This window comes from Vollenhovia emeryi, unplaced genomic scaffold, assembly GCF_000949405.1.
Source record: "Vollenhovia emeryi isolate VEMERY1.0 unplaced genomic scaffold, V.emery_V1.0 DF939206.1, whole genome shotgun sequence".
Taxonomy (NCBI): Eukaryota; Metazoa; Arthropoda; class Insecta; order Hymenoptera; family Formicidae; genus Vollenhovia; species Vollenhovia emeryi.
In genome coordinates this window covers 677,536-700,373 of record NW_011967160.1, presented here as the reverse complement: position 1 = coordinate 700,373, position 22,838 = coordinate 677,536, and the positions used below count along the sequence as shown (strand labels likewise).

Below are 22,838 nucleotides of genomic sequence, written 5' to 3'. Positions count from 1 at the left end.
ACTCGAAACTCGAGTGCTTCTTCCGTGAGGAGGGCACGCAATATCTTTTTTTTTTAATGTATCCTCGACACCGCACCCCACACGCAGATCGGGGGATTGCCAGGACAGCCGTACACCCTTTATTGATCTAGAAGGCGGACTCGCGGGACGGGAATTACCTGGGCCGCGCTTGTACGATCCGATTTGAGTCCGCCGGAATATGCGGCCGGCCGCCCTAATTAGGCCTCCCCTCGGATTCGCGTAATCGAGCCGAAATTGTTTTTCCGCGGCGGATCACGGCGAAGATCCGGGAGGGTGGGAGGGGTTGCGGGGGAGGAATAACGGCGCATGCTCGATTCGATACCACTCATATTTATACACGTACGTCAAGAGGGTGGGAGGGAGGGAGGGGAGGGGAGGGGGGAGAGAAAGAGTGAGTTCACGAGCCCTGCGTAGGTCTCTCCTTGAAACGAATCAATACCCTTTGTAGCTTGCGAGAGGTCCTCCGTCCTCGCGCGTCAATATTTATCGTCTCTTTAACGTACGATCAACGCACTACGCGCGAGACCCGCTCCGGGGCGCTTATCAAGGGCCGGAGATAACGATTTACGCTGTCAGTTGCGATTTACCTTTGCCGGTAACACATTACGTCGAGTGCCGAGCCGGGAACTCGCGGGGGAAAATCAGATACGAAAATCAGGCCGAGGGAACGGATATTGTCTGAACGTTTGGGTCGTTCGATAAGTAATTTTCTTAAAGACTCTGGAGAACGGAATTTACATTTAGTTAATTTAATGCCACGCACAATGTAGTCGCCGCTTCGTTCCGCAATTGGCTGCCACCTCGGCGTTTCAATTCCATTTCGAAACGCGTTACAATTAATTGTTAATGCACGGGATCAACGCGACATTACTTATCGAACTTATCTAACGCGATAGATACGTTAAGCGACGGACGTAATTATCTAGAAATTATTCTTCTAACTATTCACCGAGCTACCAATTGTTGTATACGTATTGTTGCCGCTTGTCCAATACTAATGCTCAAGTTATTCTTTTACGTTAAGGTCAAAGAGACGATAGATAAAAAAACATAGTTACCGCTTAGTGTCTATTTGCACTCGTGGTCACTCATGAGGCGAGGCAGATCACGAGACAGCTTTAGACCGTTCTATAGCAGAATTGTGCGTGGCGACTCAACACTGGCTCAAAATGTCTCCCCCGCGGGATCCATAATGTACGGCCGGTTCAGTAGACTAGTCTATAGACGGATGTCGCGGTCTGTTCTAAGGGGGGGACGTGTATTATGTTATGTTAAAACAGATTTAAAACACAGTCACTGATGCGACTTTGAAATCGTGTGCCGTTCGGGCATTGAATCACTGAATCCCCGACAACTTGTGTCAGCAGGTAGCTAGAGCCACGGCATCATGGGTAAGGAAAAGATCCACATAAACATCGTGGTGATCGGCCACGTGGACTCCGGCAAGTCCACGACGACCGGCCACCTGATCTACAAATGCGGCGGCATCGACAAGCGGACGATCGAGAAGTTCGAGAAGGAGGCGCAGGAGATGGGCAAGGGCTCGTTCAAGTACGCCTGGGTGCTCGACAAGCTCAAGGCGGAGCGCGAGCGCGGCATCACCATCGACATCGCCCTGTGGAAGTTCGAGACGGCCAAGTACTACGTCACCATCATCGACGCGCCCGGTCACCGTGACTTCATCAAGAACATGATCACCGGCACCAGCCAGGCCGACTGCGCGGTGCTGATCGTCGCGGCCGGTATCGGCGAGTTCGAGGCCGGGATCTCGAAAAACGGACAGACCCGCGAGCACGCCCTGCTCGCCTTCACGCTGGGCGTGAAGCAGCTGATAGTCGGCGTCAACAAGATGGACATGACCGATCCGCCGTACTCGGAGACGCGCTTCGAGGAGATCAAGAAGGAGGTGTCCTCTTATATCAAGAAGATCGGTTACAACACCGCCTCGGTCGCCTTCGTGCCGATCTCCGGTTGGCACGGCGACAACATGCTCGAGCCGTCCCCGAAGACTCCCTGGTACAAGGGCTGGAAGGTGGAGCGCAAGGACGGCAACGCCGACGGCAAGACGCTCATCGAGGCGCTCGACGCCATCCTGCCGCCGTCCAGGCCCACCGACAAGGCCCTGCGGCTGCCGCTTCAGGATGTCTACAAGATTGGTGGTATTGGAACGGTGCCGGTCGGCCGCGTGGAGACTGGTATCTTAAAGCCAGGTGAAGATAATATAAATTCTGAAAAAAAATAGAATTATTTCAACCGCGCGAGGATCCGCGGAGGAATCTGATTCGGAAAACTGCAAACAATAAATAATAACTGAAATGTGGGCTCCCGAAATGAATTATCATTTATATTTACTCGTGAATCTATAATCTTTAATTCTATAAAGTCCAAGACTTATACGTGACGATTGAAATCCAATTAATACTTCCATTTACTTTAACCATTATTGTCCGTTTAAATTGTTTTTACTGTAACATTTTAAACGAATTAATGTAGATTGTTGAAGATCAATCTAAAAATTACTATTTTTTAAGGTATGTTGGTGACTTTCGCGCCGGCGGCTCTCACCACCGAGGTGAAGTCCGTCGAGATGCATCACGAGGCACTGACGGAAGCCCTGCCCGGCGACAACGTCGGCTTCAACGTGAAAAACATCTCTGTGAAGGAGCTGAGGCGCGGTTACGTCGCCGGCGACTCCAAGAACCAGCCGCCGCGCGGTGCCGCCGACTTCACCGCCCAGGTTATCGTCCTGAATCACCCGGGGCAGATCAGCAACGGCTACACGCCGGTGCTCGACTGCCACACCGCTCACATCGCCTGCAAGTTTGCTGAAATCAAGGAGAAGTGCGACCGCCGTACCGGCAAAACCACCGAGGAGAACCCGAAGAGCATAAAGAGCGGCGACGCCGCCATCGTGATGCTGCAGCCGACCAAGCCGATGTGCGTCGAGGCCTTCCAGGAGTTCCCGCCCCTGGGCCGCTTCGCGGTCCGCGACATGCGTCAAACCGTCGCTGTGGGTGTTATCAAGGTACGAGGAGTTATCGAGACAGGTTTGAAGGCCTGTGCCCACGATGCTAGAACTTGGTCCAAGTTCTAGTTTCGAGAAATGTCTACCCAATCAACTTGTCGCTATTCCATAAAAGCTGCACATTGATTGGCTACACATTTCTCGGAACTAGACCTTGGACCAAGTTCCAGCATAGTGGACACGGACCTTAAGAGATAAGAGCAGGGCTGAGGGCGACTTCACAGTATCTTCTTACTACTCGGACTTCTCCAAAAGATACAGCATTATGACTCATTATTCGCCTTGAAATTAGGTTTTGCCTCTTACGTTTGTTGTAATGGAATATTTTCCACTAAAAATTCCTTGTGTCACGCGTGGGACGAGAGGACCGGCAGTCAAACTTGACTTTTTTTTCGCTTGACAGACAACTGCTTACAAAATACCTCTAGAGCTTATCATAATTTATTGCGCTCTTGAAATCTTTAACAAGATATTTTCGAATCTATTAATTTTTTTACTGTCATGCGTTCCTGATATTTCATGTATAATGAAATTTGTTCGCTATCTACATACTATTTATTTTAAACTTGGATAACTGTCCAAGCGTGTACGGTAAAAGTTGACTTTATGCAAATTATCATAAAATAGTTTCTTTTCATAACGTTAACATTTGTACTCGTTTCCATCAAATAAAATACAAGCTACGCTTCTCTTGATATCCGTATTCTATACTTCAAAAAAGAATTTAAATGTTCTAAAAACAATGTCATTTGTAGAGATACAACGTTCTTACTTTTTCTCAAAAAATCTTTACAAAACACTGATACTTGTTCCAGATAAAATCAAATGTACATTACAAGTATCACTGAATAGTTCTTTAACGCTTCCGCAGAGTGTCACCTTCAAAGACACCCAGGGCAAGGTAACAAAGGCCGCGGAGAAAGCCCAGAAGAAAAAGTAACCATCAAGCTTCCTCGGAAGCTCGCAGTCCGCCGGCAGATGCCCTGTGGAGGCAGGCGTCCCCGCGCAGCAGCAGCAGCAGCAGCAGCAGCAGCAGGGACCCACCGTCAGGATGCAGCATGCCGCCGCGGTGGCTGCCCCGCTCGACTCGTACTCGTCGACTAATACCAAAAGTCATAAGATGTTGTGCTTACCCCCGTTACATTATCCGGTAGTGTTGAACCCGCGCATCTATCCGAACCTGCACATTCAGTTCACCCATGCCCCGCGCACGCCTCACATATGCTAGGGGGAGCGTTGCCCCGCGTCTTACCGCGTTTATCATTAATTACTCGATATTGACGATATGTGTCCGGTATTTACCAGGTACTCAGTTCCCTTGGACTCTGTGTAGTTAGGTTTTTCAATTGATACAACACCGTGCATCAGCAACAACCACGGGATGCCGCGGAGACAGCCGCGCTCGGGATCCTCTCCCGCGATCCTCTCGCGAGAGGAGCGAGCGAGGCAGCGGGTGCATTGCCTCCTCCCCGTCGGGTGTCCCCGTCTCCGCGAGACGGGGGCAGCGATTGAGAGTGCTTAGCCGGGCGCCGTGAACGGCGACGTCGAGGCGAGCGCCGCTGGCTCGCGTACCCAGCAAGACTTCTCTCGATTCTTTTCGAAGGGTTCATTAAGGCTGATTTGTTCCGAGACTTGGTTGCCTCGCTCTCTGTGCGATTAGTTTTATTATACTTATATAAGATATTTATCTACCTAGTTATATAGGGATCATTAGACTATGCTCCCTCTCTTGTCGTCGGCAAGTCGCCGGCTGCCTCCCCTCTCGAGGAGGGAGAACGATCGTCTCCTTAAAGAGGATGAGACATCCGTCGCGAGTCGCTCATGTTGATCTCGGCGCTGTCCCTCCCGCTGACCATAGACGCGCTCTATGACATTGTTTTGACCCTTAGCCAGTATTACGTTGATGTAATAAAAAAAATCTTTAATTGCACATCTCCCCGGGTCTCTTTACTTCCTCCCCGCATCATCATGCAAGTTCTCCCGTAGTTCCGCAACGAATTGAATCCGGCTGCTCGCGATTGCGCGGTTATAAATTATGTGAGGTAGAATATTCTCTTTCCTACACACCTCAGCTCGATCCAAATGTGAATGCAGGCGAGGAAATCGCGTAGGTAGACGTGACGTAAGACGGACGGTTGACGCAAAAGAAGAGAGGCGGGTTTCTAAGGTAAATATAATTTATTCCGCATAAACTCTTCTCCTCTCTTTGTTAACATTACAGCTAGATGTGGTATGTACAAATATATTTAATGCAGTGATCTTACAAGAGTTTTTAGTATAATGCAGGTCTTGGTCAGTCTTTAATTGCCGAGGCCCGTTTTTGGCGGGACGTCGAGCAGACTCAATCCTCTCGTAATCGAACGTGACACAGAATTATATTCGCGGAAAGAGAAAAGAAACGAAACACTTTCTTCGTACATAATCGGAAAATAATCACATAAGTGGAATTCATAAATCAATATATACATACACACACACACATATATATTTATATTATACATAATTTTACCACAGCGCCACTTCTCAAAGTGATTTCTTTCTCACATTCAGCACTACATATATCAATTTCCAGAAACTGAACCAATATGCAAGGTACCTTCATGGTATACCATGCTTGAGTGCGCGATATTTCCACAAACTTACGTAAGGATTTTCGTCTCAGAATGTTCTACAGAAGCTATCAGTGAAATTTTATCGAGCTTCTTGCGAGACACCTGTATAATTTCATGACGTATATACGTATGTGTGTGTATGTATATGTAGGCACTTTTATTCTAACTTACATCGCAATACAGAAAATCATCGGCTTATACAGATCTGTCGGGATCACGAAGCAAAGTCATCACTCCTGCGTGAATCAATTCTGTCAGTGTAATATAATACAATAACGTTCTCATGCACCTGCCGCGTTAATCTAACAGAAATAAAGCTCTCCCGTAGACATAGTCCATGGAATATATTTTATTTCCATAGACATATGTCCACGACCTTTTATTCTTTTCATATTACGTCAACGATCTTATGATACGCAAGAAATGAAGTTGTTTCCAGATCCCCGATGTGTATTAAGACGCAACGTGCACTTCCGTTCAATACTCAATGTGTTCAATATATAAACTGATTGTAACGACATCCGATATCCGTAGACTCACCGATATTCATACTGATTTTGGACTAAGGGAACGTAGTGGCGCGAAAGGTTCGTCGAGCAGATGGAAAATAAGCGTCGAGGAAGGAGAACAGACGGATTGAAAACGGGAGATGAAGTATCCGTTGGGGAAAAGGAAGAAGGAGGAAAACGGGTGTCCGAATTATACAGATTATACAGACGAAGAAAGACACACCGAAGCCAGAACGACTTGGAGCTTCCTATCCTTAATACTCTACCTATGTACAACCCTTAACGCACTTTCTCTCAAACCTCGTAAATGCTAAAGCGACCCACAGCCTCGGTAAATGTACAAACATCCTCGACTTCGGCGTCTCCTACGCGATATACACCCAGAAAGCGGCCCATACACGACGCAATATTTAATTATCGTTACACATAGATATTTTAAGATATGAACAATAATGAATAGTAATGAGCTTTGTAACGCGGTTAGAATTTATATTATGAGATTGACGATGGTACCAATTGTGCTAATGAATTGTATCGTATATAGGCCACTTTAGTCCGTCCACCGCGTATCGCGGTTAATAAAATAGAAGGACCACAAGCTGTTCTCGATTCTCGCAGGCGCGCCGTGTGGACGGCCTCGTCGCTCCCGATTCCGTCGCAATGACCGACAGATTATTCAAGAATGCGCAGGTTTCTTATAGTCATAGATTAGGGCGCTGATCCAAAGATCAGTCTACCGACGACAATCGGAAATTGATGGATCAGAATACAACCTGCCTCGCTCACACAAGCGATTGGATGATAAAACTGGACTTCCCTCTCAGCTATTTTTGCCTCTCCCTTATGTCTAAGGCTGGTGAGTGGGACTATGGTGTTGCGGCCACGCTGGCGGCGACGATTGATTGAAGTTGACAGATATCGTGACCGGGTGTAAAACGGTGTCGGGCCCGGTGTCCGGAATGAAGCTCAGATGGGGTCTGATCAGGGACGCCTCGACCGTCAGCGGCACGTAAAAGGATCCGGCGTCGTGCAGGGCGAAGATCGGCACGCCGTGAGACGTCGAAGACGGCGGCTTATCCAGCCCGGCGCCGTTTGACGCTGGCGGCGAACACGACTTCACCCTCTCCGCCGAGAACCTCTGCTTGATCGAGCTCTTGAACTTGTAGTTGGTCGGCCGGTCCCGGCAGGAGACGGCCCCGGTCCCGGGCGGCGTGCTGTGCGACTGGGTGCTGTGATTGCTGTCGTCACTGACGATCGTCGGCGGCGGCACGATCGCCGGTCGTAGCAGCGGGCGTTCCGAGTCGCCGAACGAGCTCACGCCCGAGCTGGAGCCGTGGTCCGAGTGGCCGCCGTTGGGCTGGCACATCGTCGGAATACTTGTGTGCGAGTAGCCGGCGCCGTTCATCGCGCCATTCATCACTGGCAGCTCGGGGTGCGGGAAGCCTAATCGGTCACCTGGAGCAAATCCGTGCGATTCATTTGCCGAAGCTCCTTTGTACTTTATCAAACTGTATCGAGATTCTAAGAATGACGTATTGACTTGACCGAGTACTAAACATCCATAATCTTCGTGATAGAAGATGTTCATTAGGGTGAAAATTAAAGATTATTTTCTCCTTTCTAGATATGTAAATTACAGTAAACCTGACATATACCACTATTTAGCGTTTCGAAAGGATCGAAAGGATTACACCGTTGTATTTTTGAGGCTACTTATATCTTCCCAATTTATATCGAATAATACGTACTGGTGGCTACAATTTTGTCGCAGTGCTGCTGCAAATGATTGATAAGCTGCACGCAGAGGGCATCCCTCGCGAAAAAGCCCTCGAACTCGATGAGGAAATGCATGGTTTCGCTCAGACACTCCTGAAATCCCAGCTTGTAGTGCTCCGCCGCGGTGGAGGCCGCGGTCGAATGGGACACGCTGTCCACGCTGTCCTCGGGATGCGTGTGCACCGGCGTCACGGGCGAGTGCTTGGTATCTAATTGCAAAATATTGCCAGTTCTGATAATCGAGTATAACTTGTACGTTTGTCATTTTCAGGAAGAGACCATCTCGTCGAGAGAGGACGCGTGTCTACTAGTTCGAAGCGAAACATTGGCTGCTCTTATTGCCAACTCGCGACAATACAATGCGCAACGTTGCGTAATGCATTCTCATCCCCGAAATAATTTTGCCTCTGGGAGATTCGGGAGATTGGGAGGCGAACGGATCGATTGAACGCACGAGCTCACCTGGCCGCAGGCCTTGAAGATACTTCATGTGGCGGATCGCCATCTCGATGATCTCCGTCTTTTCGACTCTGCCCCGACCCTTCTTCAAGTATTCCGCCGGTATGAGTCTGCTCAGATCGGCCAGGCAATTGTTCATACGATCTCTTCTCCGCTTCTCGATGATCCTGTGCGACATCGGATCTTGCTGCAACAAAAATCAAATACGGCCCAATTATTTTAACTGCTCAACAACAACGCTTCGCAGCGGAAGCTTTAAAGTATTCTAAAGCCTCGTCACATACAATTATATAATCATGTACTCCGTCGACGTTGTGTCATTAATATCGTAAAAAAGGAACTTATTGATATGTAGACGAAGGATTCAAATTTCTAAAGCGAGGGAAATGAAATATCAAGGCAATGAGGGCCAGCCACTGAACGTTCGGTGGCGTCAAAAATTTTTAAATAAGGAAGTCAATAAAACGATAAAATAAAATGTACATTTCCAAAATGACTATTTCGCAGATCAGCAAACTCTAAATGTAACGTCGCCGTAATACTCGCCGTAATTTAAATACGCTTGAAGCAACACAAGTACACAAAGTTATAAAAAAAATACTGGCGACGCGCGTGATGCTGAAAGGACTCTCTTCAAAAAGGGGGCGCTCACGCAAGGCGACATGTTCGGGTTTTCGCTTATCTCGCAGTAGTCACGGTCAAGATACGGCCAGACGTGAGACGCTGGGTTCACCGTGTGTATTTATTTACGCGCATATTTCTTACCAATTGCTAATTAATCTCGCACTAATTAAAACGAATGTCGAGTTTCGCAAACAGATAAGGTTTCACGAAGATTTGTTATCCCAATTAGAGTTGTAGCGCGAAAATAAAATGCGCGATCACGCTCGGAGCAATCTTCCCTGGGCCACCCATGAGTGTCTTAAAGTAACGGCGCTCGTCGCGAACGAAAGAGAGAAAGAGAGAACGTAATTACGCTATCGCGCGCGAATTAAAACGCGTTTATCGTCTTTAAAGGTCGCGTCGCGATTCGTCGCCCGAGCGCAATTATCTGTACGTGCCGCATGTCACGATCTCGAGGCACGTATCACGGTTAGTTAGGTAACCGCTTAATTCGCCGAAATGTTCGTCTATCGCGCGAATATGCGGAAAGATAACGTCGGACGATCAGTCGCACGGAGCAACGTGATGTAACGGACAAATCTCGCGCCCCGCGACGAAATTGCGCGCGAGGACGCGTCCCCCGATAATCTTGAATTTTGTTTTTTCAAGCTCTTTAAATGAACCTAAAACACGCCCGTACCGAGCGTCACGGATGAATGAACGGCCGCGGTCACGAGGCCGATCTTCCGCGAGCGATCGGAAACTTTAAGTAATTTGCAATTCATATGTTACACAAACCTACGACGCCCCGCGGGCCAAGTTCGCGCTGTTTATTTTGAAGGTGGTGCAACGTCGTGCAATCTTTCTGATTTTTTTCTTTTCAAATTATTATCTGCACCGCGCCAAGTCACCGTCGGATCTTACGTAACTCAATTCTCGCTGCAAAAGCTCGAGTCGCCCGACCTGGGGAGCAAACAACCACGCTTTATGCCTCCAGATAATCACAATTTGCTCTCGCGGAGATAATCGAAAACCGCAATTCGAGCGCTACTGTCGGGTCCGTTTCAAAACAAATTTTTACAAGAGAATGGAACGCGCGATTCAGCCCGCAATTGTGCGCTCGAAATAGCGAACGGACAAAGGCGACGTCACAATGACGTCCCGAGGCTCGTGGCTCACTTACGAGCGCGTAAAACGTATTCGCGAATCGCGGTAACGTAACGCCCGTTCCTGGCACGCGGCCAACGCGGCGTTTTCCATGGAACTCATTCATGCGAAATTACGCAAGCGATCGGCGCATAAATCGGCGCATCCCGTCCGGAGCGGAATGCGCGGGGAAGCAAAGCGACCCGTGAGTCAAGATGAAATAGCGATTTTTCCACGTGGAATCATAAGGACTGCTTGTGCGAAAACTGAAGAACTATTAATAATTGTAATAATTATAATAGTACCGTAACAGTATAACACTTAATATATAATAGTTATTAATTACAATGAATTAAGGGGACATCTTATAAAAAACAGAGTCTGCCTTTAAGCATTTCAGGCGTTACACTTAGAAACTACTAGAGGAAAGTCCTCTATTACGAGACAGGATTCTATTACGAGACAGTAGGTTTTCAACGTTCAAATTCAATGACAAGTCTTCTTCTCGCAACGATTACGCGATCGAACAATAACTTTTCCGCTAAACAGATTTCAACTCCAGGGGCAATAAATTCACGGTAAAGCCAACAGATGACGCCTATTAATTTAGCAGAAACTCCGCAATCTCATAACAGGAGACTTTCCTCGATACGTGAGACTGTGATTTCGCTTGTAGTTTAATTATTCGTTACATAACATAATTTGCAAATTCGAGCAGACTGCCTTTCGCACGAAACTCCATCAGATTGTTCGTCGTATTTAATCGCGCTGTCCTTTCGAAGAATCACGCGGGTATAAAGAGAGCCGGGGCCCCAAGTTGAACGGAAGGATACGTTCCGAGCACTCTAATTCCTCGCCATTGCCCATTCATCTTTCCCGTCCCCGCGGTAGGGAAGGTATCGATTTCGCTCGATCAGATCGGCGGAAGCGTATTCACCTCTTTATTCAAGCACCGTCTCTTCCTCGGCGGCGGTGAATGCACCGACGCGTCGACGTGGCTGTTCGTCGGGTAGTACTGCATGTTCAGGATGTTATCCATACTATGCGTGACCATCCTGCCTCGAGGGAGATCACACGAGGTTTTCGAAAACGATCGCTCTTCAAGCTCGAGTCGCCGTGCTTCCTTTAAATACCCGCGCCACGTGCGACAGATACACGTGGGTACCGTGCGAACGTCAACTTCCGTAGGTAAGTATCAGAGGCCCCCCGTCACGCAGGCGAGAACTCTCGTGAGGGGAAACTCGACTCCCGAACTATTTCCTCGCGAACAGCCCGCGCAAATGGTTCGCACTGTCTCGTGCAATTGCGCCGGGGTACTTTTCCAAGTTTGCACCAAAAACGGCCGTTCCCGGTCCAAATGAGTCGCACAACGAAACACGATTTGATTTTACAGTCCACAGCTAGTATCCTTCGACACTGACCAATTGCCGGATTATTACCGGCGGCGTGTTTGCGTAAGTTATTGTTACTCCAATTTCACGTACAGTTTTACGCGTTCGGCAACGTGGCAATGTATTTACAGTCCCCCTTTGTCTCCCGATTTCTTTTTTTATTTATATGCAAAGACGTGTATATAGTCTACATGTATATCTTCGAGAGTTAAAAGCACCACGCGACTTCTCGAGATCCAGCGCGAGATCGGCCGACCGCTCGAACACTCGGGGTGCGCCGCTCGCTCCCGTTATCGAACAAGTGCTGTGCGTGCTCGCGAATCGCAGGCGCGCCGACGACTACGAGCCGCGAGCGACGACACTCGAGTTTCTTCAGCTATCAGGGAGGGAGACGTCACGGCGTATCGCGCCGCGCCGCGCCGCGCCGACGGCGATGAGGAGGCATCACGTGTCGGAAACGCGATGCATTACGCCCAACACGTGAGGCAACACGCGTCTCTCCGCCGCGTCACGTCACGCCGAGCCGGGGGTCTTGCTGTTTCTGGCTTTGACCACCGCCAGTCCCTCCCCGCTTTCCTTCCACGGCACCCTCCGCGTATCCGATCGCGCCGCTGTTTGACCTCCCCGAATTACCACGCGGATTTTCGCGCGAAGCCTCTCTCGGCTGTATTTTCCGTCGATCGTGCGAACGAGGCGACCGCTTACGAATAATTTACGAATATTTACACGACGTTTCTAAGAAAGACCTCGATTTGTTTAGCAGGACATTTTGCGGCGCGCAGTTCTACGTAAAATCAATTGCGTTAAAGAAACGTTATTCCTTCGGCGATTTAATTTCTTATATTAATTATTATTGTAATTATAAATCACCTTGAAAATAACCTTTTTTTTTTAAAAAAAAAAGTGAAACAAGACGCCAAGTACAAGCGCCATCCAATCAAGAGTTATGTAATTTAATACATTTTTATTGTTCCTACAAAAGTAATGATATCAAATTGCGCCAATAAAAATGGATATTTATACAAACTAGATACTTAATTATTTTTTATATTAAAATGTTATATCCAAACAATCGAGCATAGGATTTTACCGAAAGAAATAAAGGAGACAGTAATATAAATGAGACAATTGTGATTATAAATGATAAATTGACGGGGCGTCTTGTGAGAAAGAGTTAATTTTACTAATGTTTCCCGGACATCAGCATATTTGAGAACTGTTATACATGTGCGAGAATGTAATTTCGCACATATTAATTATTCATTGTATCACATAATTATTTTTATTAATACGTAATTACTTGTTGTACCTCATTTCAGCGTGTTCGTACATTACAAAAGAGGGCAATTTTCGAATTTATTGGAGCAGGAGATGATTATTTAATCAGTCAAAGGAACTCGTATGCATGTCAATGTAATTTATGATGTCAAATATATTCTTACACGTATACATATTCCATTACATAAATCTGCCCAAATACATTAATTGAATTAATTAATCCTAACATACATTTGTATTCGCGTCCCTGTGATTGTATATTTAATTGTTACCTTTTCGCCAGCGCCGACACATATTATAGTCCATTTAACAAAAGGGCCGGTAATTAGTATTGATAAAATAAACCAGATGAGATGCGAGTAATTAAATATTTAAAGGCGAAAGAACATTCAGCTAATAATTTAGTTAATAATAAATTATGCTTTAGTTTATCCCGAATAATGTAGAGAGAATAATTAATATTTCCAAATAATTACTTATAAAGTTATGCAAAATTGATGCAAAACGTGCACGAAGTAAAAAGCGCAATCCCTTTCTTTAAATCAAATAAAAATTTCAGTAACTCTCACAGACACAAACCAATGTGTACTCCATTTAATAAAATGCTTATTATGTCAAAATAGCTCATACATTCCGTAGTTGAATATTATACATATTATTAAGTCAGATGCTTCCAAATCCCGGAATGTCAGATTTTTGTCAATTGCGTGTTGTATAACTTCTCCTTCGGTTTGATATCCGGTTAAATAGATGGTGATACTGGTTGGAACAATACATTGAACAATAGTAACATTCAAATTGCAATGTTTTAGTCATCTTGAGTACATATGTGGCCACTATACTATAAGGGATACGATCCGTGATCTCTCTTATGTGACGGTCAAAGCATGCCTTTCCACAATTACAGCAATATTTCGCTTCATCTAAATATCTTACCAATATAGCTGGTATTTTAGCTGCGACCTGTGCTACGCTATAAGATGAATTGGAATCATTATTCGGACTTGTGGATTTCATACTTCGAGGAACAAACAACAGGAAGAAGCAACACACCTTTGATTTATGATTACTCCAGCTGATAATTCCACAAGACTTGGCATCTTCAAGTTACAAACGTAAGAAATGTGATTGTTCGGAAACGGATTGTGCGAAATTTGTGCAATTTGCACGTTCAGTTCGGCAATACTTACTGGTAAATACGATAACTCGTTGAAACGCACGTCCAACACGGCTAAATGTTTCAGATTTTTTATACTTTGTGGTAAATATGTCAACTTATTACAAGACACTATCAATATTATTAACTTATTTAGCTTTGTGACTTGTACGGGAAACTTAGTTAACTAGAAATAATGATAAATTATTTTTTATTTACCATTTAATCTCATAATATCAACTGGATCGTGGTAACTTACCGAATTTCCACTTAAATTTAGAGCAAACAAACTGTTCTGAGTGGAAGTTTGTTCTAGCCAGGACCAATCTTCTTGTGCTCCGAGATTATTGTCTGATACATCGAGCTCTTCAAGTTGAGGTAAAGTGCCAAAATTCTTTGGTATAAAAGAGATTTTCATGCTTCGTATGTTTATACTTTTCAGACATTGAAGCAATTCACAGTCAAAGAAGGAATTTATATTACAGATTAAGAACTTTTCTATATATCGCTTTAGCATTAGTGTTTTCATATCTTCTAGACCTTCCTCGGATGCATGTCTCTTTCGCGACATTGCGGAAAGCTATTTGGATATAAATTTGAAACAGAATGTCAGGTTTATAACATTCAAGTGTACGATTTAATACGCAAAGAAAATTTCGCAAGTTGACAGCTCCAGATTATTAATTTTCTCTAGATTATCTTGTATCTTTTATAATCATGTCAGAAACAAGGAGATGTCAAACTTATTCTACTTTCTTTTCTCTTTCTCCATTATTAATATATAAATTATTCCGACAACGCTTGTGTTGTGCTACTTTTTAAAAAATTGTAAAATGTGTACTTTCTTCAAAATGACACGAGAACTGCGCGTTTTATTGTACTTCGCTATACAAATCAACACAAGACGTTGTTTTACTGTACTTGAATTTAGAAAATCAAACAGAGTTATACGATTAGAAGAGGAACATGTTGTGTAATATCCCATTACCTTGTTACTCCTATCGCTCTTGCAAAAGGAAATAGCAGACTTCCTATCGATCGTTAATTACGTCTCGAGTCTTCAACATGAAAGTTGGCCAAGTATTCGCGAACCTTGACATTACTGTCGTGTAACTTCGTTACTGTTTATTGTTTCGTACGTCGACATTGACGGAATCGAAGCTGAGACGGTGTTGAAGTCAACGTTCTAGGTTAAAAATTATTACCCGAGATAAACAACACAATAACGTTAAACTCTTTTTCTAATTTTATTATTCTCGTGATCTACACATCGGCGGAATTGTTAAGTGGCTATTGAACGTGAATGACGTCGAAAACTAAAAAGAACTACGTTAAAGTTTGTATTTCAAGTAAGATAATATGCGTACATGCTGTAGAAAAAAACAAGTGCAAGAAAGAAAAGCACGGGACTAAACTAACTAGCTTCTCACAACTAAACTACTCCTTAATCAGCAAAGGTTAGTAAATTTACAAGATTCGCGCCTTATTAAAGCTTGGCGCGAAATACGATTATCCGCTAACGGCTAGACGTCTCTCGTTAACTCAGCATGTAACGTCATTAAATATTTCTCTGATTAAACATTAACAATATCGGTAACATTAGCAGAATGTCGTCATTACGTCTTTACAAGCACGACGCGATGACATCATTAAAATGTATTAGAAAGTCGTAAACGACATGGCGAGACGGATTTAACTGCATTACTTTATGATTTATTTACTATCTTACGTTGTAAAAGCGCCTTATATTTCCTCATGAATCAGTCCTTGCTTTTGACCAATATGCGACGTGTCTCTCACGTTTGCTGCTATCTATCGAACGTTCGAAGTCCACCGAGATAGATCCGTCGTAGAAAATCCGGCAAAGAGGTCCAATTAATCTTGATCTAATTTTATAAATATTGTAGTCTATTTAAAAACGTTCTTATCGTTCAATAATTTGTCGGCCACGAGCTAAATTAAACATCTGCTGGAAATAAGATGCGGAGGAAACTAATAGAGAAATGAGCTATCGTTGTCAGTCACACATGTCTAACTTAGAATACGGTGTATGTATTATCAGTTAAAAATGATCGACGAACCGAGGTCGACGCATGTAATATAAAACATAATATCCGCTAGCATGAGTTTGTTTTCTCCAAATCTGACGTACTTTCCTGCACTCCTTCCGCAAAGTAAACGAATCGTGCTGTCCTTATCACATTTGCAAAAACACACAAAACGACGTGGCAAAACGTATTTCAGTTATCTTTCGCGCTAATCTCCGCCAGCGCCGAGTTATCGTCATTTCGGTTACAAAGTCTGATGTGATATAAGTGCGGATAAACACATAATACATTTGCGATTGTAATTTCAATAGCGAAGTACGTGATTCGAAATCGAAATTATGGCAATGCGTGTCTCTTAAAAATTAACCGTTGTAAGATATCATCGATATATTCTGCTGTCGTTATTGACTCTCATTTGTATTACAAATTAGGGAGACTAAAAAGTTAAAGCGGTAATAAACTCAAATGTAACTTGACGTGCCGTGGGCGCGGGAAGACGCGAATGGCTAAAAAACTATTACACCGAGAATCTTTCCTCTCGACGTCTCGCGCGAATTATCGCACTCCGATTAACATAATCGTCGTACAAGCCGCGCCTTACGTAGACTGTAAGACATCATCAAGATATAGCATCAATAAATTGTAATATCGCCAATTATCGAATTCTCTCATTAAATTATAATTCTGCAAACGCAAACATCCGCGAAGCCATGATAAGCCCCGCGATACAGAATACCGAGGCGTGTCGGGAGAGAACGGCGGGCAGTTATTTGCACATTGACCGGCGATCGCCTCGAAACAGTGAGAAGAAGTCGACAGAAGAAATCCGACGACGACAACGACGGCGGTGGAAAAAAAAAGCGGCGCGAGAACCGCTTTAACGGGGTCGAGTTATCGGCGTGCCGGATATAACCGGTACTCGATGATCTCTGCGCGCTCTCGGCATGAAAGCTCGCATTATGACCGAGGGTTTATCGCGCGCGCTGACCGCGGTGGTCCAGCCAGTGTTTTTCAAACGATAACCGGGCATCACCGGATCCCAGCATCTCGGCGACAACAACCGCGGTCGAAGCCTCTTATCGTCGCTCCGCCTCGGGCGCGAATCTACTTTTGTTTCGACGATCGCCGATACGTCGCGCCGAGCTCGACTCGTTAAAGTCCACTTTTAACGTAATTCCCCTTTGAGAGTTCAGGATAGTGTTTTTATTTGTAATCTTATGTGTAATACGGAAATCACTTGAATCACACGTACTTAAATCATTCACACGTTAAAATACAAGTGCACGGAGAAAACGATTTCTTTGGATTTAATAAATCTCGTTGTATACAAACAAATCATTTGTTTGAAACAAAACGTATATTCTTTGCGATCTAAATGATATTATTGTTTCATTCAAGCAACATTATCGTTTGATAGAAAATATGTGAAAAAATGTACACGCATACATCTTTTTCCCTCTACATTATAATTTTCCCTTCATTAGAGGAAGAAAGATAAACACCGAATTAGTACACTACGTTCAGTTATAAAGAATAGACCATTAGATGATTAGACTGCTTCTGCTGATGCGGTCGCTTATCTCTTGGCCGCCGTGATTTTACTTATGAGTTCGGCGGCCATTTAGTGGCAGCATCGAACTTTATAGGCGCCTGGTCAAATAATATAATTGTTTAATTGAAAGGTATTACTTGAAACAGCAGTATCTTTTCTATCAAATAATAGAGATTGTTTGAATGAAACAACAAAATTTTTATTCAAACAAATAATGTTTCGTATAGGCATACGTTGTTTCAATGAAACAAATCTCGATCAAATAAATGGGAATACTAAATCCAAAGAAACCCTTTTCTCTGTGTAGAAATGAAATTGTGGATCTTGACAGAATTAAATTTACTTTTCGTGCCTTGTGACAACGAAAACTAATCAAAGATTCAAAAATGTGTAAAATAATATATGTATATTAAGATACATGCATATGTGTGAAAGTACAAAATAGAATCTTATCCTGAACTCTGGCGCAAATTGTAGATCTAATGTGGTCTTTAATTTGATTGTTAAAACAAAATAAAAAATCTGGGATATTACGAACATAGTATTATCTTCACAATTTCTCTGTGCCTATCGTTATAACGAAGTTTTAAAATATGACTTTCGTTTAAAATGGTGTAAGTTGGGTCGAAAGACGCGAAACTTAATTTAAAGTATTCTATAAAATTTTCAACGGTTACGATTTAAGTTCCCGGATTAATTAAGATTTAACGAACCTTACCTTAGAAATTGTGCTACATATTTTAACTTTAGTAACGCCAGGATAAAAAAACCGCTGCAATATCCCAAGACTCTAGCACCCCCAAATTATCATATATAAAATCTGTGATCTGATTCTAAAAGAGCAAGAGTTTTGGGGAAATTTAATTGTCGCATATCAAATGCATAAGAAACATTCCGGACTTGTTTAGGGGCCAAGCTATTTCTTTCATTTTTTTAACAGATTGTTGAACATTCTCTTAATTAAATAAAATATTATCAAGACACACACACACACACAAATGCGTGCGCGCGTCAACGAGGTGCACCTTACACGAGGAAAATTCAACCCGCTCGTGCAAATCGGCGCATGGCGCTGTCGCGGCGTCTATATTTAGACGCAAAAATAAATTCCTCGACGCACCGTACGCCGGAGCAGCCTGCAGATCGACGACACGGCAAGTTGGCAAAAAGCGCGAGGAGAGTTCATCTCGAGGCGGACCTTCGCAACTTCGCGCCCGGTGACGCCGATGCGGTCATCGGGCACTTTCCTGTTACTTCCACATCCGCTATTTACCTGCGCAGCAACTCCGCGGTATTTCTTTCCCATCGGAATCGTTACGAGGAATCCGCCGGCGGATTTACGACCGTCGTGTATAATTTGTGTCGCGCCCCAGATAGCGGACGGCGTTTCCCGTTCCTTCGACCGCCGGGTATTTTTGCCCGTCGGTTGCGAATGCAACCTTGAAGCCGCGAACCATCGGCCGGCGTTAAATGGTATCTCCATAAATTAAGATTTATTCGGCGGGCAGAGAGCAATGTCGAAACCTCGGTGATCGAGAGCTCTCGGGGCCTTGAACGGCACTGCGAGATGTACCTCGCTCGCGCAACACTTACACTCATGTAACACATGACAGCGGGGATTTTTTTTAAATTAAAATACATTTAAGATGCGCCGCGTGATCCCGAAAGACGTGGGCAACCGCCAGCATCTCTCCGAATTTTTCGTGCCGATTGACCCAACGCGGCTGGCCCTCGATGCCCCTCGAATAAGATGTTAATAAAAATACCAGGCGTCACAATCGCAGGAAGCGCGATTTATTTCAATTTAATGTTTCGTACAAGCATATGGTGTTTCAATGGAACAAATTTCAATCAAATAAATAGGAATACCAAATCCAAAGGAACCTTTTTCTCTGTGCGATCTTAAATGTTCAACTTTCCGGCGATAAAAGTCTATCGGTTTCGTGCTGGTAAATGAAGCTCACCTCTTTAGTTTACCGCATTATCTATGCGATGACTCAATATTTTTAATTACGATTTAACATTCGAGTTTTTTATCAGGCACTCTCGGCTCCCTTCGACCGACCAGTCGACCGGCGATAACAAATGACTCGTTGATATCACTTGTTTGCCGAAACCTCCCTCTCGCGTGGCGCGTAACTTAACGAACGGGCGCGAAAGACCGATGGCTCATCGGATTGATCTGCACGTTCGGCTGACGTCGCACCCCCGCGCCGGGTAACAGTCGCTCGCACGAGACATTAGCGTGGGAGACATTAGCGCGAAAGGAGCGTTACGGCCACGCTAATCGCGGATGAAGCACACGCGTCGGCGGATAAACACGTCTTGTTTTCACCAACCGGCGAACGGTGACGCATTCGGAAATGCGTGCTATTTTTGTCGCGCCGTCGCGTGTCCGAGCCGAATCACGCTCCCACGCGAATATAAGTATGGACGAGCGAGGAGAATTTTCGTACAAGTTTCTACAGCGACTGTTTAACCCCCGGAGGACCCCCGAGAACGGTCCGACCCTCTCAGGCAGACCAAGGGGTCGGAGAAATATGGCGAGCCGAAGAATATGACTCTCTGACGTCAAAAATAACATGTTTCATCAGTAATGACAGACAAATGGTGCTTTTTGTTGAAAAATATGAGACATTTTCAAATTGTAAATAAGTATTGAAATAACCATAGCGACGTGCAAAATAATTAATGCAGCCCGTGCGCGTTTGCGGCCAAGTTTTATTCAGCTTTGATAAATTAACTATGAAATAAATTTTTAAACTTGAATTTGTATACATTTAGCTCATCGGTGTAAAAAAAGGGAAGGGGAAAGGTCCCGCGCGGTGCATTTTCTATGAAAGCAAACGAAAGGAGCAGTGTATTTCCCACAAATTTACCGAAAAATGTTCGTTGAAAAATGTATGATAAGGAAATCGCGGCGTCGATAAGCCACGTGCCCCGGCCTAATTTGCAATGAAAATGGTTGTTTGTGCCATTTAAACGCGACCGTGGGGCGCGCTCGGTATGCAAATCGCTTTACGTGACACTCGACAAGCGTTATTTGGATACCGCGAGTCGGCTATTATTGGGCTCGTTCACGTGATGTTTTCATGAGGTGTTGAACAACGCAAGAGGCGAGTAGGCTTCCCGTCGCATTCCGCCGCGGGAAAACATTTCCACTGGCAAAAGTCCGAGAGAGCTGGCAGTAACCCTGCTCATCATAATTAATTAATCCAATCGATGATAATCAGATCGAATCGTTTATAATCTATAAGCGCGATAATTAGTCTGCCGAGTGCGTGCAGCTATAATTATGCGAGCGCAGTTGAATTTATTTTAATACGAACGCGCATTTGATATACAGAATGACTAAAATATAAGGCGTTTGAGTTTGGCATTTGACCCCTGCGAATTCATTATGAAACCTGCGCGCGGGGATCATTTCTTCCGCCGCGGAGAACTTCATTTAGAAGAAACGGTAATGGTGCCCCGACCATAGACATAGTATATGTATATAGACTGCGCGGTCTCTACTTTACTCGCGTGAAAACATGCGCCAACTTTAGAAAGAGATAGCTGGTGTCCGACCGTATCTTTATCTTTGTCGAAATGAAGTAGTGGGGGTAAACAAAAGAGCAGAGGAACGATAGATAGACAGAGAAAGAGCTACGACGTAAGGCACTTGTTTCTTTCTCAGGTGTGCAAACGTCTGCAGCCACAATGCGCAGTCTATATATACTATGTTTATGGCCCCGACACACAGTCTTGTTCATTAATGCCTGGACTATGTTACAACTAGTAGGTCCACTCGGTCATTTGTTTCGTTTTGCGTCGATCCCTTCTGCGCATCCGGCATTGCTCTGGGCAGACCAATGAGAGAAAAGTTGCTTGTGTGGTGGTGTGGCTTTGATGAGTACGTATACACACACACACACGTGGATCCTGCGGAATACCACGTGATCGGGAATTGCAGTTGAATAGTAATAAATAGGGTTGTATTTTCGGAGGTAGGCACGCGTCACTTCTTAATTTTCGGCGTGAAAAATAACGGGCTAGGACTAGAGACCAGGATTCGAATCTTCCGCTTGCCGGGCGAATGCTCGCATCCTTCCCTGCGCGTCCAGGAATGACACTCACCGACTTGAGATTTTGTAATTATTCACGAACGAACTCCTCAAAGGAGTAAGCTCAGCAGGTGTATCCGCGAGAAAAATATCTCGAGAAGCGAGTGATTAAACCGGCTTCCGTTTTCGGAGCTACTCTTGCTACTACAAACTATTCAGGTCTTGCGCGCTAATTAACTCGTCATTTACCGTCAAACTTTCTTAATCAGGTCAATTTGAAATGTACGCCGAGAGTTTCGATGTTACAACGATCACCTCCTCAAATTTTCGTTTCTCACGCCCGATATATGGCTAGAGTTCCTTTCCGACACCATTTTCAGACGCTTCTCAAACCAATTTAGTGTGCAGTTTATCAACACAAAAATAAATTTAAGTCAACAATAAAAAACTTTACTTATATAAATATTATTATTAATAAAGAAACCTACGAAAGATAATGGTAAGATACAAATTTCCTCATTAACCTGAAATACACGGTGTCCAAACTCGCGCTTGAGGAACCCCACGTACGCGATGCAGCGCTTGTTTACGCGTATATGTATATTTAACGCTATTATCGTGTCGGTTCATAGTACGATTATAACCCCCGATCGGCTATCGAGAGAGCGCCGTTATCGACGCCATTAATGGCCATCGCGCGAAGTCCACTGCGCGATATATTCAGCGAGGCCGGGTTATCCGATTCGCGGAAATCTCGGAATAATCGCGGCGGGACTATAACGTCAAAAGCCCCCGGCGATATTGCCACCCGCCTCTAACACCCGCCTCGCGCGTGACGTAAGATGACGTCATGACCCTCGAAACGCGGATCATCTCGTCAAGATGTTTGATCGTTAAAGCCACCCTTGTGCACGCATAAAAAAAACCGTCAAACAAACGTTCATAAGTGTGACCATGGACGTAGGAAATATCTGGACGAGGCGTAAGGTATCCTTACAGATGCGGGAAGTTAGCTCTAAAGGGTGAAGGGAATCTATCGCCACGGCCATTTTCTAACAAAATTTGCGAAATTTTAGTGCTACCTTCTTACCCGCTATGTTCCCCTTTTTCGATTTTTCAAGAAATTCAGATAGTGCCACCTCTTCGCTGATTATGTTCGCCTGAAGTAAAACTCACGTAATTCGCCTGATACTTTGCCTGTTTTCGACCTTTTTTA

The 22,838-nt window shown here is 44.6% G+C and overlaps 3 protein-coding genes across 7 annotated transcripts in view; 1 reads left to right on the top strand and 2 right to left on the bottom strand.

Moving 5' to 3' along the window:
• Positions 1-4,975, top strand: part of LOC105561519 (elongation factor 1-alpha) — an 8,084-nt gene extending 3,109 nt beyond the window's left edge. For both annotated transcript variants that reach the window (XM_012011568.1, XM_012011569.1), the window contains exons 2-4: positions 1,389-2,231; positions 2,553-3,046; positions 3,918-4,975. In XM_012011568.1, coding sequence (XP_011866958.1) covers positions 1,409-2,231; positions 2,553-3,046; positions 3,918-3,986 — 1,386 coding nt within the window. In that variant the 5' untranslated portion in view covers positions 1,389-1,408 and the 3' untranslated portion in view covers positions 3,987-4,975. The remainder of the gene's footprint in view (positions 1-1,388; positions 2,232-2,552; positions 3,047-3,917) is intronic.
• Positions 4,976-5,205: 230 nt separating this feature from the next.
• Positions 5,206-22,838, bottom strand: part of LOC105561515 (hairy/enhancer-of-split related with YRPW motif-like protein) — a 57,203-nt gene continuing 39,570 nt past the window's right edge. For 2 of the 3 annotated variants that reach the window (XM_012011563.1, XM_012011565.1), the window contains exons 3-5: positions 8,406-8,589; positions 7,916-8,152; positions 5,206-7,622 (exon numbers count right to left, since the gene is read on the bottom strand). In XM_012011563.1, the coding sequence (XP_011866953.1) occupies positions 7,015-7,622; positions 7,916-8,152; positions 8,406-8,589 (1,029 nt within the window). In that variant the 3' untranslated portion in view covers positions 5,206-7,014. Of the gene's footprint in view, positions 7,623-7,915; positions 8,153-8,405; positions 8,590-11,088; positions 11,880-22,838 lie in introns of those variants that run through there. The other variant, XM_012011564.1, reaches the window with a different exon arrangement.
• On the bottom strand, positions 12,610-15,780 carry LOC105561516 (plant intracellular Ras-group-related LRR protein 1-like). Of its 2 annotated transcripts, XM_012011567.1 has the most exons (6): positions 15,706-15,780; positions 14,965-15,162; positions 14,236-14,556; positions 14,011-14,163; positions 13,874-13,920; positions 12,610-13,793 (listed from the first exon to the last, which is right to left on the bottom strand). In XM_012011567.1, the coding sequence occupies exons 3-6, from the start codon at positions 14,545-14,547 to the stop codon at positions 13,520-13,522; spliced, it is 786 nt and encodes a 261-aa protein (XP_011866957.1). In that variant the 5' UTR covers positions 14,548-14,556; positions 14,965-15,162; positions 15,706-15,780; the 3' UTR covers positions 12,610-13,519. The 2 variants fall into 2 exon arrangements, with proteins under 2 accessions (XP_011866957.1, XP_011866956.1); XM_012011566.1 differs by having other exon boundaries at positions 13,874-14,163.

Coding starts and splice junctions, on each gene's coding strand:
- LOC105561516 (XM_012011566.1), bottom strand. CDS start 14,547: ATGTCGCGAAAGAGACATGCATCCGAGGAAGGTCTAGAAGATATGAAA. Junction 14,164..14,235: donor TAAATTTAAGTGGAAATTCG/GTAAGTTACCAC, acceptor CATTATTTCTAG/TTAACTAAGTTTCCCGTACA. Junction 13,794..13,873: donor GGAGTAATCATAAATCAAAG/GTGTGTTGCTTC, acceptor TTCATCTTATAG/CGTAGCACAGGTCGCAGCTA.